Genomic DNA, 19,272 nt, shown 5'->3' on the forward strand with positions numbered 1-19,272 from the left:
CGCGTACAACCGAAGGCAAGTTATGCTCGTTTCGCCAGTAACGTCTGTAATATATGGTTTCCATTGTACCTGTCACGTCGATATGCACCGAAGGTAGCAAAGTATGTCCGCCTGGTGCGTAATGACGTAAATGCACCGGGCGGCCGACACGGATGCACCACGCCGAGGCATACGAGCAGTGGCCCGCGTTATTCTCCGGTTTGTGGCGCTTCCTTCTGTCTGTCCGTGTTCTTTCTTTTCCTTTACTTCTGTTATTTGTGGTAATAGCATGCTTGTGACAATGCTATATGAACGTTTTGAACAGCAATTACAATATGTCCGCTACCTGCGGTCAGCACACGTTAAAAACGCCGGACGCTCACATGCATTTTGTAGTCGCAGCTGCTTCGTCTTAGTTGTTTTACATGCGGCAGGAATATTGAAACTGATCACAGACAGCCGATCTCAATTTTCATTAGCACAAGCTCTTGGGCCCCAGTTGGTGCATGATGAACTTGAAAAAAGAGGCTAACAGTGAAACACAAAGGACGCGCACACAAGGAAGAGGCGTTAGACACGGACGAACGCTGGACTTTCAGCTGTACTTTATTGACATTTACATTGCCACGGGGGCATCACCTCCGAGGCATGCGCATCTTCAACTCCTCCCAAGACATGTGCACGAACGTCAATCTCTTATTAATCATATTTTACCTACTCGATAGGTAAGCACGAACCATCAATTGAGGGTAGGTAAGCGGGGACCAGGGAAGCAATTTGGCGGTTCCTTACCGCGGCTGCAATAAGAGCAAAAAAAGTGCGCCATTGTTCGGTCGTGTGACCATTTTATGGAAGGGCAAGACTAACGAACGCAAAATCTTAGTAGCTTTTCGCATTGGAAATGAGAAAAAATTGTGTCAGTGATGCGTCTTTATGTTTAACAAAGAAGGAAGGAAAGAAACAAGGAATGTTGCATTCCTTGCTTTTTTTAAGTGCTGACACCATTTAAAAAATGAGCAGCATAGCTTTTTGCGCCGATCAATTAAAACTGTTGGAGACAGTCAACAACGTTCACCACTATATCGACCTCCAAAAAGACATTTTTTTCACTCTCAAACTTGTGCTGAAACAATACAGTACTCTTACATGCTTCCAATACTATGGTATTCAGTTATATGCGGAAAACACACCATGTGCAATTGTCATACACCCTACGGGATACTCCACTGCACAGGGTCGAAGAAATGAAAGATATTGGTGTGTACGTCGACAAAATACTAAGCTTCTCTTCATACAGATAAACATACAACATACGCCTCACGCTCTTCGAATTGCATACCGTATATTTCATGATTTTCACTCACCTGTTGTGTTTCTGAAATTGTATTCTGCTGTGTGCATTCCACTACTAGAGTATGCCTCTGCCGCAACGTGCAAATCTAATTCTGACCGCATTGAACGCGTCCAGAATAAATTGCTATCTATCTTCAAGCACCACTTTTGCCATTCTGGCGACCGCAGTGGAGCCTTCTCAAGTATACCTCAACTCGCACCTCTATATTCAAGATTTAATTATACAGACATTTTGTTCCTCTATAAGGTGGTCCATCGCATTATACATTCCCTAAAGCTTCTTGATTATATGCATTTGTTCGTGCCGCAACAGTATACTACGCACACTTCCACATTCTTTGTAAAGAAAAGTAAAGAAAGCCTTGGAAGCTATGCAAAGGGGGAAGGCAGCTGGGGAGGATCAGGTAACAGCAGATTTGTTGAAGGATGGTGGGCAGATTGTTCTAGAGAAACTGGCCACCCTGTATACGCAATGCCTCATGACTTCGAGCGTACCGGAATCGTGGAAAAACGCTAACACAATCCTAATCCGTAAGAAAGGGGATGCCAAAGACTTGAAAAATTATAGACCGATCAGCTTACTGTCCGTTGCCTACAAAGTATTTACTAAGGTAATTGCAAATAGAATCAGGAACACCTTAGACTTCCGTCAACCAAAGGACCAGGCAGGATTCCGTAAAGGCTACTCAACAATAGACCATATTCACACTATCAATCAGGTGATAGAAAACTGTGTGGAATATAACCTACCTTTATATATAACTTTCATTGATTACGAGAAAGCGTTTGATTCAGTCGAAACCTCAGCAGTCATGGAGGCATTGCGGAATCACGGTGTAGACGAGCCGTATGTAAAAATACTGAAAGATATCTATAGCGGCTCCACAGCCACCGTAGTCCTCCATAAAGAAAGCAACAGAATCCCAATAAAGAAAGACGTCAGGCAGGGAGATACGATATCTCCAATGCTATTCACAGCGTGTTTTCAGGAGGTATTCAGAGACCTGGATTGGGAAGAATTGGGGATAAGAGTTAATGGAGAATACCTTAGTAACTTGCGATTCGCTGATGATATTGCCTTGCTTAGTAACTCAGGGGACCAACTGCAATGCATGCTCACTGACCTGTAGAGGCAAAGCCGAAGGGTGGGTCTAAAAATTAATCTGCAGAAAACTAAAGTAATGTTTAACAGTCTCGGAAGAGAACAGCAGTTTACGATAGGTAGTGAGGCACTGGAAGTGGTAAGGGAATAAATATACTTAGGACAGGTAGTGACTGCGGATCCGGATCATGAGACTGAAATAATCAGAAGAATAAGAATGGGCTGCGGTGCGTTTGGAAAGCATTCTCAGATCATGAACAGCAGATTGCCATTATCCCTCAAGAGAAAAGTTTACAACAGCTGTGTCTTACCAGTACTCACCTACGGGGCAGAAACCTGGAGGCTTACGAAAAGGGTTCTACTTAAATTGAGGACGGCGCAACGAGCTATGGAAAGAAGATGATAGGTGTAACGTTAAGGGATAAGAAAAGGGCAGATTGGTTGAGGGAACAAACGCGAGTTAATGACATCTTAGTTGGAATCAAGAAAAAGAAATGGGGGCATGGGCAGGACATGTAATGAGGAGAGAAGATAACCGATGGGCATTAAGGATTACGGAATGGATTCCAAGGGAACGGAAGCGTAGCAGAGGGCGGAAGAAAGTTAGGTGGGCGGATGAGATTAAGAAGTTTGCAGGGACAACATGGCCACAATTAGTACATGACCGTGGTAGTTGGAGAAGTGTGGGGGACGCCTTTGCCCTGCAGTGGGCGTAAGCAGGATGATGATGATGATGATGATGACGACGACATTCTTTTCCTGGCCTCGTTGCAAGATTGTGCTATATGTGACTCGACTCCAAAACACGTACGAAGAACTGTGCCTGTGTTGACATACTTCAGACTTCATTTCCTGTGTTTTGCGTATCTTTATATAATAACGTATGATTAACTCCCTTTTACTCTACCTCGTTTTTCTTTTTCCCTATTTGTTGTTTCTCTATCCCGCATTTTCTTTTTGTCTGCCACAGTCATGTTTTTGTACATTTTCTATCATCTCTAGCACAGAACAGCTCTAGCTGTTCCTGGAAACTGTAGTAAACATTCGACTGATTGTTATTGTAGTATAAAATAGTGATTTTTAAGTATGTACTGGTAAATTATTTCAATGGAGTAGCTTTTGTACAATTAAAGGCCTGAATTAAGAAAGTGCAATAAAATGCGATGTAGCTGATCATATGCATTGTGCTAATAATTTCTTCTGAGTTTTAATAGTGGCATTCAGTGTTCTGCAATAAAATAATATGCCACAGCAATGATTGCGCGCCTCACAGAACAAGTTAGATGTCTGTCTCAGTCAAAACATAATAGCAGGCTGAAAACAACAAACGTAGTTTTGTGTGTGGTGACGAAGTGCACAGATTGTAAAAATAACCTGTTTATATATCTATATATATATATATATATATATATATATATATATATATATATATATATATATATATATATATATATATATATATATATTGTTACGGTGGGAAAAGAGAACAAGGTCGTCGATGGTAAAGAGGACGCAGGGGCAAAAGCCGCTCGTCGGCAGCTGTTTATATACGCTATGTAAATACACCGTATAAATAGTTTTATACCCGTGACATTTTGGTCGAGGTGCGGGGTACGCGTCTTCGCCACTACCTCGACTCGCCGCTAGGCTCGCTCGCCCTCGCCTCAACGTCGCCAGCCACGTCCGCCCCAGCTTCACCGCTCTCCATTGCCGACCTACGCAGGACCGTGCCAGCAGGAAAACTAGGCAATGCGGCACCTCGAGGTGGTGCCGCAATGTCAGATTCACCGCAAAATTCTCCTTTGACGCTGCTTACAAGACATAACCTTCTTCACGTTCAAGTTGGTGGCACACCCGTCACAGCCCTCATAGGTACCGGAGCGCACATATCGATTACGACCAGCCGCCTACGCCGCCATTTTAGGAAAACTGTTACGCCTACCGTTACTAGGTTCCTACGAATCGCCGACGGTACCACGGTGACTGTGGTCGCAATGTGTACTGCACGTGCGAGCATATCCGGCCGCCATACTTTCGTTCTTTTCACTGTGCTTGATCAATGCCCCCATGACGTCATCCTAGGCCTAGACTTCCTCTCCACCCATTCAGCGCTCATCGATTGTTCTTCAAGTACTGTGCGTCTTCATCATCATCATCATCATCATCATCATCATCATCAGCGTAGTTACGCCCACTGCAGGGCAAAGGTCTCTCCCATACTTCTCCAACAACCCCGGTCATGTACTAATTGTGGCCATGTCGTCCCTGCAAACTTCTTAATCTCATCCGCCCACCAAACTTTCTGCCGCCCTCTGCTACGCTTTCCTTCCCTTGGAATCCATTCCGTAACTCTTCATGACCATCGGTTATCTTCCCTCCTCATTACGTGTCCTGCCCATGTCCATTTCTTTTTCTTGATTTCAACTAAGATATCATTAACTCGCGTTTGTTCCCTCACCCAATCTGCTCTTTCCTTATCCTTTAACGTTACACCTATCATTCTTCTTTCCATAGCTCGTTGCACCGTCCTCAATTTAAGTAGAACCCTTTTCGTAAGCCTCCAGCTTTCTGCCCCGTGCGTGAGTACTGGTAAGACACAGCTGTTGTAAACTTTTCTCTTGATGGATAATGGCAATCTGCTGTTCATGATCTGAGAATGCTTTCCAAACGCACCGCAGCCCATTCTTATTCTTCTGATTATTTCAGTCTCATGATCCGGATCCGCAGTCACTACCTGTCCTAAGTATATGTATTCCCTTACCACTTCCAGTGCCTCACTACCTATCGTAAACTGCTGTTCTCTTCCGAGACTGTTAAACATTGCTTTAGTTTTCTGCAGATTAATTTTTAGACCGACCCTTCGGCTTTGCCTCTCCAGGTCAGTGAGCATGCATTGCAGTTGGTCCCCTGAGTTACTAAGCAAGGCAATATCATCAGCGAATCGCAAGTTACTAAGGTATTCTCCATTAACTCTTATCCCCAATTCTTCCCAATCCAGGTCTCTGAATACCTCCTGAAAACACGCTGTGAATAGCATTGCAGATATCGTATCTTTCTGACGTCTTTCTTTATTGGGATTCTGTTGCTTTCTTTATTGAGGACTACGGTGGCTGTGGAGCCGCTATCGATATCTTTCAGTATTTTTACATACGGCTCGTCTACACCCTGATTCCGCAATGCCTCCATGGCAGCTGAGGTTTCGACTGAATCAAACGCTTTCGCGTAATCAATGAAAGTTATATATAAAGGTAGGTTATATTCCACACATTTTTCTATCACCTGATTGATAGTGTGAATATGGTCTATTGTTGAGTAGCCTTTACGGAATCCTGCCTGGTCCTTTGGTTGACGGAAGTCTAAGGTGTTCCTGATTCTATTTGCAATTACCTTAGTAAATACTTTGTAGGCAACGGACAGTAAGCTGATCGGTCTATAATTTTTCAAGTCTTTGGCATCCCCTTTCTTACGGATTAGGATTGTGTTAGCGTTTTTCCACGATTCCGGTACGCTCGAAGTCATGAGGCATTGCGTATACAGGGTGGCCAGTTTCTCTAGAACAATCTGCCCACCATCCTTCAACAAATCTGCTGTTACCTGATCCTCCCCAGCTGCCTTCCCCCTTTGCATAGCTCCCAAGGCTTTCTTTACTTCTTCCGGTGTTACCTGTGGGATTTCAAATTCCTCTAGACTATTCTCTCTTCCTTTATCGTCGTGGGTGCCACTGGTACTGTATAAATCTCTATAGAACTCCTCAGCCACTTGAACAATCTCATCCATATTAGTAATGATATTGCCTGCTTTGTCTCTTAACGCATACATCGGATTCTTGCCAATTCCTAGTTTCTTCTTCACTGCTTTTAGGCTTCCTCCGTTCCTGAGAGCATGTTCAATTCTATCCATATTATGCTTCCTTATGTCAGCTGTCTTACGCTTGTTGATTAACTTCGAGAGTTCTGCCACTTGTATTCTAGCTGTAGGGTCAGAGGCTTTCATACATTGGCGTTTCTTGATCAGATCTTTCCTCTCCTGGGATAGCTTACTGGTATCATGTCTAACGGGGTTACCACTGACTTCTATTGCACACTCCTTAATGATGCCCACAATATTGTCGTTCATTGTTTCAACACTAAGGTCCTCTTCCTGAGTCAAAGCCGAATACCTGTTCTGTAGCTTGATCTGGAATTCCTCTATTTTACCTCTTACCGCTAACTCATTGATCGGCTTCTTATGTACCAGTTTCTTCCGTTCCCTCCTCAGGTCTAGGCTAATTCGAGTTCTTACCATTCTATGGTCACTGCAGCGCACCTTGCTGAGCACGTCCACATCTTGCATGATCCCAGGGTTAGCGCAGAGTATGAAGTCTATTTTATTTCTAGTTTCGCCGTTCGGCTTTTCCACGTCCACTTTCGGCTATCTCGCTTGCGGAAGGAGGTATTCATTATGCGCATATTATTCTGTTTTGCAAACTCTACTAATAACTCTCCCCTGCTATTCCTTGTGCCTATGCCATATTCCCCCACTGCCTTGTCTCCAGCCTGCTTCTTGCCTACTTTTGGCATTGAAGTCGCCCATCAGCATAGTGTATTTTGTTTTGACTTTACCCATCGCCGATTCCACGTCTTCATAGAAGCTTTCGACTTCCTGGTCATCATGACTGGATGTAGGGGCGTAGACCTGTACAACCTTCATTTTGTACCTCTTATTAAGTTTCACAACAAGACCTGCCACCCTCTCGTTAATTCTATAGAATCCCTGTATGTTACCAGCTATGTTCTTATTAATCAGGAATCCGACTCCTAGTTCTCGTCTCTCCGCTAAGCCCCGGTAGCACAGGACGTGCCCGCTTTTTAGCACTGTATATGCTTCTTTTGGCCTCCTAACTTCACTGAGCCCTATTATGTCCCATTTACTGCCCTCTAATTCCTCCAATAGCACTGCTACTGCGATTGAGTCGGCATAACTTTTCACTGTCACTACTACGTGACGATATTTCTAACACAGATTTTTTCAATTATACTTTGCACACGTCATTCTACTATAGTTGGCTGTGCATTGAACTACCATAAAATGGTACAACAGCTTTTGATATGATATGGCATCGTCGTGCAGGTGTTTCCAAAGCGATCTTGGAGACAGACGGACGCGCGAGCGCTGACGTCGACATTTTTTGCACTATTGTTACCACGTGATTGTTACTTCAAGGATAAAAAGAAACTGTTGCGGCAGGCATACATTCAAGACTCAAACGTGTTTTTATATGTAAAAGAGTATACAGAACACTAAGTTATTGTTTCGAGTTTAATTTACAGCAGGGTGTTTCAGGCCAGGCTTTGAGGCGTGAAGACAAAATAGTCCAGCAACAGTGCGCCGCAGCCGCGTCAGAGCTTGTGTCCATTGGTTGCGTGTCCTCTTGTACCGACCAACACGAAGCGAAGCGTTCGCTAGTCGACGCGTGCCCAAGCTTGCCGACGCGTGCTAGTGGTTTGGCTTTAGGAGTCCGTTGCTGCGTCGAAGAAGTCAGACATTCCCCAGGGGTCTCGCTCGGTGAATACCTTGGCCTTCTATTAGAATGTGCCCAGTCATTACCGCGCTTCTTTCGTTATTTTTTGTTTTATTTATTTTATTTTTTGCAGCACACACACATGCCTCGCTCGGCGAGCATAATTTCGCCGCTATTTCTTTGACCTCGGGCAGCCAGCTCGGGCCTTTAATAGTGAGCCACTGACTGCCCTGTGCGTTCTCCCTCATATTTTCCTTCCCGATTTCTTTATTGTTGTTTTTGCATAACTCCATGGCACATTTTCTTCTTAACTACCATAGCATCCAATTAACTGTCTCTGTTTCTCTCAAGCTGAGTCCTTAACTTCACGCGTTTATTCACCTTACTTTTGTACACCAACAATGGCAACAACAGACAAATAACCACATGCACGGCGGCAGAGCGTTCCGCACGGCTGTGGCGAAAGCCGCAACATTTGAGAAGCACAGGAGAGGCCGACAAGGGTTCAGCTCAGCCAGCGTGGATCTGCACTCGGTCCCATGGGGCGGCTAGGCGCTCACAAAGGCCGGGCGCTGCAGGCGGACGGCGTGCGGTGGTTGGTCCAGTCACGAGCTCATCAGCCGAAAGACGTCGGGGGGAACCGCGCTTATTCGGGGCCGTTGAGAGCGAGCCTCCATAGTTCGGTCAAAGGGCAAAGGATGGAACGGGGTGCCCCGGCCGCAACGCCGCGAAAAGGCTCCAAGGGCGGCGGGAAAGGGTGCCTTCTTAACGCAAGCCTCCGCGAGCGAGCGCGCTGTCATCACGTGATAACACTGCGCGGCTGCTCTGAAGGTGCATTTCAATGCGCGTGCATTGCCACACGCTCTCAGAGCTTCGCGTTCCGGGCCAAACGGCGATTTGCTGTTCCATTGAGCAGGTTTAGGTTCTGTTTGTTGTCTCAGTGCGTGTATTTATAGAGAGCTCAGCTGGCCAGCGGCACACTTATAGAGATGGCGCCACATATAATCCCATTCGTTATACGAGTGATGTCCCGTTTTCGACCTATTCAGCAGGACAGCAGCAGCTATGGCGACCAAATTTGCGGAGTCCGAGAGGGTTCGCGTTTTGCTATGAGACGGCTTGGAGTACAGTGAACATGTAGATTAAGTAGAGTGCTTGTTATACTCGTTCCCTCGAGCTCGAAAAGCCGTCAAGCTGCAACCAATAGTTTGGAACACTCACACGTGGCAAAGATGAAAATGCTTGTAATTATTTATTTGAAAATCCGGCGCCAACTGGGGGGGACATTGCTGAAAGAAATGTCGTGGGTTGCCAACAAAAGCGTACAAAGGCCTCTGCCACTGGCTTATACAAATGGTTCCCGCCATTCCTTACCAAGGCGTGCCAGCAATTTAGCGCCCACATGAGTGTTCGTGTAGTGAGAGCCACAGCCGGTTCGGAATGCACTCTCATCCATGCCTTTCCAAAACATCTATGCACTTTGTATGGTAAAATTGTGCCCGAAGTAACTCATGTCAACGCTTCCATGTGTTTTGTTTATTTAATAAGTAAAGGAAATACTTTACAAACTTTAAACTGTACCAGTTCGAAACCAGCAAAGCAGTACAGGCCGCTATTACGAAAAATGTAAAGGCCATGAAATGAAGAAGTTGACGACAAATATTTTAATGAAAGTGTGTCATGCAAGAAGCTTGTTTACATTTTTGTACGTATGGAACTGCCAGGGAAAAATCTCTATGACGCTGTCCTTCGTTTCAATGTATTACGCAGGAGGAGCTGTCACCGGTCGTGTATTGTCAGCAATTGCACCGAAATTATAGTGGCAACAGAGAGCACATATAAAAAGCAGGAGTTCTGCAAAATATACGAGGGCGAGCCAAATTAAAGTGAGCCAATGCGAACATATGACAAATGCGCCACTTTATTTAAAGGTGGTCTCCATGAGTATTGACACACCTGTCCCGCTGACTAACGAGTCACGTGATTCCCATCTCATAAAGCTCCTTGGGTTGCTGCTTCAAAAAGTCTGCAACTGACTCTTCACGTCATCGCCCGACAAGAATCTGGTTTCCTTGAGCTCTTTTTTTTAAATCGCCCCAAATTGTGGAAGTCGCAAGGCGACAGGTATGTGCTATATGGCGGATGTTGCAGCGTTTCCCACTTGAACTTTGCCACTTTTGTGTTAACCATATCAACGACGTGGGAACGGGCATTGTCGTTGATAAAAATGAACCAATTCGTCAATTTTCCACGCCGTTCGTTCTTGATTGCGACACGCAGCCGATACCGCGTTTCACAATATCAGAAACGATTGATAGTATATCCAAGTTTCGCAATTTTGATCAGGAATGGACCCAGGCGATCGAAAAAAAGAGTAAACAACACCTTTCCGGTCTAAATGGCGGCCTTTGCTTTCTTTGGGGGTGATGAATTCGAATGTTTGCACTATAATTAAGCATTGCAGTCGTGTTTCAGGCTCGTAATAGTGGCACCATGAATCGTCCCTGGTTACAATTGAAGACAAGAAGTCACCTTCGTTGTGATAGCGGATCACATGAGTTAAGGCAGTGCCGAACCTCTCAGTGTTCTGGTGGTGGTTCAAAATCTTTGGCATCTATTGCGCACACAAGAGCCGATAACCGAGATGTTCATGAATTATGGTGGGAACCGAACCTTGAGTGATGTTGAACACGCTCTGCCAGTTCCTCAATGCTTATCCTCCGTTCTTGTCTAATAAGCTCATCAGCCTTTGTAATTTCGTTGCGGGTGATTGCACGGTGGCTTTGGCCCGGTCTTGGATCGTCTTTGCAACTTTTACGTCTTTCTTTGAACCGTTTTCTCCAATGCTTGACAGTGACCAATGAAATGCAATGTTCAACGTATACGGCAGCCATACGGCGACGAATTTCTTTTCGGGAAACACCTTCAGCTGTCGAAAACCAGACGACACCACGCTGCAGCGTGGTGTCGTGTGGACGTGGTGTCATGTGGACGTGGACGTGGTGTCATCTGCAGCGTCCATTATGTCACCCAACCATGTTCTGCCCAGTGTATGAGAGCATTAAATAACATTTGCCTTCACACCAGCTTGTCACTTTTCAAAATGAGATATGCCTCTGTGTGCTACGTGCACGTCTTGCAGATAATGAATTTCGCGGTGTGCGTTGGGTCACTTTAATATGACTCGCCCTCGTACATTAGAAATGTGAAGATACAATGGAATATGCAAATGCCAAGATACAGCTTGATAAAGGGCAAAAAAGTGTAACGGGAAACAAAATCCACTGCACGTATGCACAAAAGCTCGCAACAACATATTTAAATAGACGTCTCCAATAAATGTTCATATGTAAGGATATGTCACTGTCTATAACACGCCAAACAAGGCAAATAAATACGTGATTTCGGATTGTAGCGCGAAATGAACACGGACACAGAAAGGAGCAGACAGGACGAGCGCTAACTCTCAACTACATTTTTATTAAAACGAAGCATATATATATATATATATATATATATATATATATAGCTGATTGCAAAAACCGCAGCATAAGAACGTGACAAGGTAAAAAACATAGTTAAACATATCAGGAGGTATGGAAGTCAAAGAAGGAAACGTTAGAATGAAATAGGTTAGAATGCGAATTTCAGTACCTTCACAATACGTGTACTAATCTGAAGTAATCTTTTTTTCTTTTTTTTTCGTGTGTCCTTCTCTGACTTCCATACTTCCTGCTATGTTTAACTATGTTTTTTGCCTTGTCACGTCCTTATGCTGCGGTTTTTGCAATCAGCTATATATATATATATATATATATATATATATATATATATATATATATATATATATATATATATATATATATATATATATATATATATATATGTGTGTGTGTGTGTGTGTGTGTGTGTGTGTGTGTGTGTGTGTGTGTGTGTGTGTGTGTGTGTGTGTGTGTGTGCTTCGTTTTCATAAATATGTAGTTTAGAGTTAGCGCGCGTCCTGTCTGCTCCTTTTTTGTGTCCGTGTTCACTTCGCGCTACAACCCAAGATCATGTTACCGTACCAACTCACCCAACTTTCTATCCTTTTGCAAATAAATCTGTTGTCAATCACAGATTCACACATCACGGAATCCTAAGACACGCCACTCCCATATGTCGCGTGCGGCGGAAGGCGGCGTGCTTCTTCCCTCCTTTTCTCCACTCGCACATGCAGCACGCGGCAACACCACCTAGACAGGAGAAGGCCGGCGGCGTGCCCAGGGATACGGGTTGAATGAAAGGATCGCGCCCTTATGGGCAACGTTAACCAGAGCGCAGTTATGGTTTCTTTAGGCATAGCTGAGCAGATGGCCCGCAGAAAACAGAGGGTGTTCCAAGATTATATTGGTTATGCAAAACTATTTACGCGCCGCATTATTAAAAAGCCCGCCCGTAAAAAATTAAATGGTTGACCCTTAGGATTGAGAACGAATTTCGGGTAAATGATGACAGGGAGCATGGTTTATATTGAAAAGGCACAGTGCTGCCCCCTTCTTCAGAGTAGCTTCTTTGCCTTGATTTATCGTCGGCGTCAAAGAGCTCGCCGTTCATGGGACAACAAAAGTTCTTAAACAAAATGTTAGCGGTGCATTATAACACATATCTCATGGCAACTTCAGTGGTGTGCGCTTCTTCACGTTCGGGACACGTGTCAAGTCAAGATTTATTTATTTATTTCAAAATACTGCAGGCAGCAATGCTGCCTTAGCAGGAGAGGGTTACATCAAGTGCAATGACAAAGATTTCACAAAGGAATCTACATTTGCACAATCAACAACAGACGCTGGCAGACAATTCCACTCTTCAATTGTGAGCGGAAGAAAAGACTTCTGAAACATTTTCGTCCTCGCAAAGTACGGGCGGATAACATTCGAGTGATTAATTCTAGAATACCTGTGTTGTGAGCGGGAAAGATAAGTTTCGCGCGGGAGACCGATTTTGTTCCGATATATCAAATAAACCATTTTTAGTCTCGCAATCTTTCGGCGCACACGGAGGGGTTCCAGATTCCGTCGCTGCAACATGTCAGTAACAGATGAAGAAGACCGATAGTCGGATACAATAAATCGGGCAGCGAGGCTCTGAATTCGTTCTACTTGTGCGATATCTTTAACGTAGTATGGGTCCCATACTGCGGAAGCGTACTCAAGGACTGGTCGAACCAAAGTGCGGTATGCCTCGAGTTTAACACTTGACGGCGAGTCTTTTAGTTTCCTGCGCAAAAAGCAAAGTTTATTGAACGCTGTTGTACAAACGTTCGTCAAATGTTTGTCCCATTTTAAGTTGCTTGTGATAGTTAGTCCTAGATATTTGACAGACGTTAACGATTGAATAGCTTTATTAGCAATGTGGTACGTATGAGACAGTGGCTTTTTCCTTGTGGTTATTGTCATGGCAACTGTTTTATCAAAATTTATTTGCATACCGTTTCGTTCGCACCAGTCCGCGAGTGTACAGAGGCTATTGTTCAGTAGTGTTTGGCAAGAGGAGCTCTTGACAACACTATACATCACGCAGTCATCAGCGAACAATTTTATTGTAACAGAATTATCGATGTTAGAAGCAATCCCGTTTATATAAATTAATAACAACAGAGGACCAAGCACTGAACCTTGTAGAACCCCAGACAATACCGGCAGATCAGCAGACCTGACACCCGCACACTCCACAAACTGTGAGCGATTACTCAGATAAGCCAGCAACCATAATATCAATCTCTCAAGAAGCCCGGCATCCCTTAATCTGTCAATGAGTAAAGTGTGTGGCACACGATCAAAAGCTTTTGACATGTCAAGAAAAACCGCATCTATCTGCCTACAATTATCTAGAGCTGAAGCAAAATCATGTATAACCGAAATTAATTGTGTAGTTGTTGAGACAGTCCTCCGGAAACCATGCTGATACTCAACGAAGAATTTTTTTGATTCAAGGTACTGAGATATATGGTGAGCTATTACATGCTCCAGCAATTTACAGCATGTGCTTATTAGAGAAATTGGTCGGTATTTACGAGCTTCTAGCCTGTTTCCCGATTTAAATATGCGAACTACTCTTGCCGTGAGCCAATATGCGGGTAAGGAGCATTGGTTGAGTGATGCGTTAAACAGATTAGCTCTAAACGAATAATTTTGCTCCCGAGGCATCATTAAATACAGTACCGCAGTCCACGTATACACAATACCTCGAAGAAGTTTAGCAATGGAGATACAAAACATTCGTGCAACTATTTACAAAGAAACAGCTGCCTTATTCCGCAGAATTGCAGCTTTTCTCTTCTTTGCCTTAGCATTAGCACCCAATATTCTGCCACTGATCGTGCGGAAACATGGACGCATGATTTTTCGGCCACGATTTGTAATTGCTCCAGCAATTGCACACGCAGCACTATCCGGCATAGACGCAATCCACATTCCGCGGCAATGAAGGCTTGCCGGACACACACCCGCAATCGCAGCACAAGCCCAGAGACTACATGCACGGTTCACGGCCAGAAAAAAGTGCGCTCGGAAGCATGTCGCAGCATGCCAGGACCTTTCTAACCCCGAAGCTATCCAAGGAGCGGCAGGGTTCCCGGAACTAATCGAATTGTTATTGCCGCCGTCACCAACTCGGCCTTCCGCGTCTCATTTTCAACACAGGTGCGCCGCTCGTAGCTTCATAGCACGCTGCACGGAACTTCTACATGGGCCTCTTTTGCGTGACGTAGCTCAACGGGGGAGGGTACAGCCAGAAGGCCTTAAGTTCTGTAGGGGGTGTTGCGCGTGGTCACGGGTCACGGTGTTATTGCCCTTGGATTTTATATGGAACATGAGGGCGACGGCAGGAATGTGCCTGGAGTGTCTATATAATTGCTATCGCAACAATATAATAAGGGTATCCGGCAATTGAAGCGTCCCGTGGCCCTTTACTTTCTGCAAAAGAAGTAACGAAATCGAACTTTCACCATGCGGCAATTCACTGCGCCGCAACGTCTTTGTTTTTCTTTTGTGGGGCCGGAGCACCGAAATGAAAAAAAAAATACAAAGGAAGCTATGATGGCCACAATCTAATGCCTACTTTGGGCACGTAATGTGGCTACCGAATGAATATTGAAGAAAGCGTTAAAACAGACGTTTGGGCGAGTTGGTAAGACATATTTGAAACGTAACAGCGTGGTATTCACGGGGACACGTGAATACAGCGCTCGTCCGTGTCGTTTCTCGCTGCTTGTCCCCGTGAATACCGCGCTGTTCCGTTTCAAAGAAGAAAGCGTGTGACGCTTGGCCCACATACAACCATACGCACACTGCTCGTTAAATTATGGGGTTTCACGTGCCAAAACCACTTTCTGATTATGAGGCACGCTGTAGTGGAGGACTCCAGAAATTTCGACCACCTGGGGTTCTTTAACGTGCACCTAAATCTAAGTATACGAGTGTTTTCGCATTTCGCCCCCCATCAAAATGCGGCCGCCGTGGCCGGGATTCGATCCCGCGACCTCGTGCTCAGCAGCCTAGCACCATAGCCACTGAGCAGCCACGGCGGGTGCACACTGCTCGTTGCCCTACACCGGCGAGACAAGACTCTGGAGCGGTTGCGCTCAAGCGAATGCGTTATAATCTGCCGAGTCCCCACAGTGGTGACCGAGAGCGACCATTCTTTCGTTTTCTCGTCTGCTACTCAGAAAACGTCCAAAACACTGCCAGGCAAAAATCCACTCGGCCAGACAAAACCGAATGGGCACAGAAGTGCGCCGCGTGGTGGTCGGGGCAACACGAGAAAAACTGTTTCGCTCTGGCTGTCTCTGGCAGCTCGCGGGTAGCGAGAACAAGAAAATTGAAGAGGCGCAATGTGGGGTCCTCGCGAATAAAAGTCAAAGTAGAAAAATAAATAAGAGCGTAGTTACCTTTGATGGCTTTAGTATCTTGACATGAATGCGTAGGCGCAGGTGAAAAAGAAATGTTGATATTCTTTTCTGCCACATGACGGCACAAATGAATCACCACAACGCTTCGTCTCAGCGGACCTCGCTGCGTGCATTGTCAACTTGTCTGATAGTTTGTTGATTTGGCGTGTCTCGTTTTGTGGTCCGATGTACGACTTTAGAAAAGTTAATGCACTTTTGGCGCGAAATGTTTATAACAACACTAAATGCACAAAATTGCGGAATTGAAAATCTAAACACGACTTTTGTAATGTCAAGGCACCTTTCACATCAAAAGCTTGACAACTTTATACCTATATAGTATCAGAATTCAAATATATGCGCTCCGTAGATTACGCGGCCTCCGCTAGATGCCGCGACGAGCCAGTTTGCCATCAAAACGCCATTAAAGCTTTCTGCTAGGATGGGGCTCCTTGCGTCATGCGACTCCCGATGCATGGCAGTGGCCGCGAAATCGAGCCCGAGCTTGCAATGTTCGCGTTGAAATGCCTGCCCGAGTGTGAAAAAGACATTCAAGACAGAATCCACAATGATTTCCGGCGCCGGAGCGTTGTTTTGCTCGGCGGTGCATGATAGCCCGAAAAAATTTCGGGGGGGGGGGGAGCGACAGCCTCATAAGCCCCCCCCCCTTCTGGCTACGCCCTCGATATATATATATATATATATATGGTGCTTGTACACCATGCAAAAAAACACTCCTACAACTCCCCGGACAAGAATGCTTTCACCACGAGATTGCATGTTTTTGCAGTGCCTTCGCATCAAATTAAGTTATTAATACATGTACTTGTTTATCGGGCAAGCACGTTATCGCACAGCGTTATCGCACAGCGCAGGACGCGCCCGCATGTGTCGGAAGTTTCTGGAATGTTATCGATGCTTCCATCCGCTCTCTGTCACCGAACCTTGTGTAATCTGATTGCATGTATGCGCGACGCGAATAGTGTAGAACTTTGTGGAAGACACGCGGGTCCCAGCGATTACTCTGGAACATTCGATGACTGATGTATAAAAGCCGACGCGCTTGTACCGCTGATCAGGCTTTCGACGATCGCCCACTGTGTTCGCCGCGGTCGCCGTTCTTTGAGTGTAGCCTGTTTTTGAGGGCAAATGTTCGCCCAATAAAACTAGTTTTGTCATTCCCAGTTTTGCTGCTTTCGTCACCGTCACTACCACGTGACACCATCAAGCTTATGCTAACTTTAAAAATGAGGATAATGAAGAAAACTATAATTTCGTTTACGAATTGATGTGTTTGTATAATGTATGCCATTGACCTAGCTGGTACACGACTTGGAAAAACGAACAGCGCTAAAAACGGGACCATACAGAAACAAGACAGCGCACTAAGATGCGTCTTCTCGTTTGTAGGCCAGACTTGTTGCCACCCAGGTAAGAGTGTAGATCACCGTATTTTCTTACCAGACCTTCTAGTGCATAGTACGGTCACGGCTAGGTACAGGGAGAGGACGGGCACTATACTGCAAGTTTCCTATCACTCAATCGCGCTTTCGCTTTAAAAATAAAGGAACGGTGCATTGTGGTACAATTTCGATAGTATCATATGATGCACGTTCCCCTCAGATTTGGTGACCGGCTGTTTGACTTGTTTGAAGAGATGTTCGGAAGTAACTTGCGATCATGGTATTGTCATCATGCGACGCAAATCCTTCTTTGATCACACTCATGAACGGATGAGGCAGACAGTCCGATGCAGTGGCTGCTTCCTGTTTACAAGCTTTTGTGAAAATTATGGCATCCGTTGTTCGCAGTAAAATAAGGGCCAGTAGCTCCGAGAGATTTGAAGGCGTTGTGTCTCCTGACACCCATGTATTCCGAAAATTGCCGAGACGTTTAGTTAGGATGGGCTCTCCGTGGGCAAGCAGCGGGTGTTACCACGTGGTAGGTGAGCCTCAGCTGGCTGATTGGCCACGGCTGTCTGGTGTTGTGTGGTCGGGCATTGCCGAGACGCTCTGCCTATGTCCACACGTATCCACCAACTTCGTTCTTCACGCCTTTTATGAGCGTCCCCCCTCCTCGTGTGCATCACTCCACCCCCCTCCTTGAAATTCTTTGCCAGAACTCACCGTCACACTCTTCAACATTCTGTGGTTTGTTGAACGGCGCGGCGGCCGCTAACATTCCTATATTTCCGTTTCTGCGTAAAGTTCGAGGCCATCCTCCTACCTGCCCTCCTCCCAGTTTCTGCCCTCCGCCACTTTCTGTTCCGCGAGAAAGGGAGGGGAGGGATTTGTCAGAAAATTTCGGAGAAAGGGTCCGGCTCCTAACTCTCCCCCTCTCCCCGCGCCTACGCCAATGGTTAGGATTGAACGCCTCGAATCTATGGCTACCCCCTAAGCCACGGCCAAAGGCTTCCACCACGCAGTCGAACGACGGGATAGGAGCTCTGCTGACACAGGCGATACGCAGCCATTTCTGACAATATCTCGGCATCTTCTTAGTACTATAAGATAACACGTCCACCTTTTACCGATGTCAATGAGTACCTGAAACGCATGTACAGGCGGGCGCCTCCTCTGTGACATTGCTACTACCGTGGATACTTACAGGAAGGCAGCCGACGAGATGCTCAGCCTGGCAGCGAGCCACTGCCGCGTGGGCTTCATGGACAGGCCCGGCTTGCGGCCGAGCAAGGAGAGCGACACCGGCGTGGCCATCATCGAGCTTCCTCCGGCGGTGATGTCGGCGCACAGCGACCTTCCGGCGGCCGGGGACGTCGCGCTGCCGGGCAGCGGCGGCTCGAGCGAGCGACTCGACGTGAAGGACGAGGAAGAACCGGAGAAGAGCGAAAGACTGTGTGTCACGTGTGCCCAGGTCTTTCTACCTTTCCTCCTGGCTGGCATGGGCTCCGTGGCGGCCAGCCTTCTGCTAGACCACGTCAAGGTACGTACGAACTGGTGCTGTGATACAAGGGCTTGTCAGGGTCATGTCTTCATACAACAAATCGAGTATTTCAGAGCACTGGAATGCTATAGTGGTCTGACCGACGTGGACGACGTACACGCCCTCGTTGGTTTCCCTTAGTCATGCTTTGGCCTTGTGCATTTATACGTATTCCTCGCTTTCTGTAGCGATTTTAGGCGACTTCCTTTTAAAGATTGTGTGTGTGTGTTTTTTTTTGTTCCAACAGTTAAATTCGATGCTACTAGTGCTGATCGTGTCGGTACAGGGGCGACCAAGTCATTCGCGCTCCTTCAGTAGTGGCTTCTTATTTTGACTACGAGTCTTAGCTGCGTTAATATATATTATCTTCGTTTGCTGAGTTAACTATAGGTGTTGTGAGCCTAGACAACCGAATTCTCGATTTTAGTTCTCACCTCCTCTATCACGCTCCATTGATGGAAATAAACT

General features: G+C 45.8%; 1 protein-coding gene across 12 annotated transcripts in view; it reads left to right on the forward strand.

The window, feature by feature from the left end:
* Positions 1-19,272, forward strand: part of LOC142584714 (solute carrier family 41 member 1-like) — a 448,191-nt gene that overhangs the window by 340,610 nt on the left and 88,309 nt on the right. For all 12 annotated transcript variants that reach the window (XM_075694932.1, XM_075694925.1, XM_075694924.1 and 9 more), the window contains one exon: positions 18,471-18,804. In XM_075694932.1, the coding sequence (XP_075551047.1) occupies positions 18,471-18,804 (334 nt within the window). The remainder of the gene's footprint in view (positions 1-18,470; positions 18,805-19,272) is intronic.

This window comes from Dermacentor variabilis, chromosome 6, assembly GCF_050947875.1.
Source record: "Dermacentor variabilis isolate Ectoservices chromosome 6, ASM5094787v1, whole genome shotgun sequence".
NCBI classification, from domain to species: Eukaryota; Metazoa; Arthropoda; class Arachnida; order Ixodida; family Ixodidae; genus Dermacentor; species Dermacentor variabilis.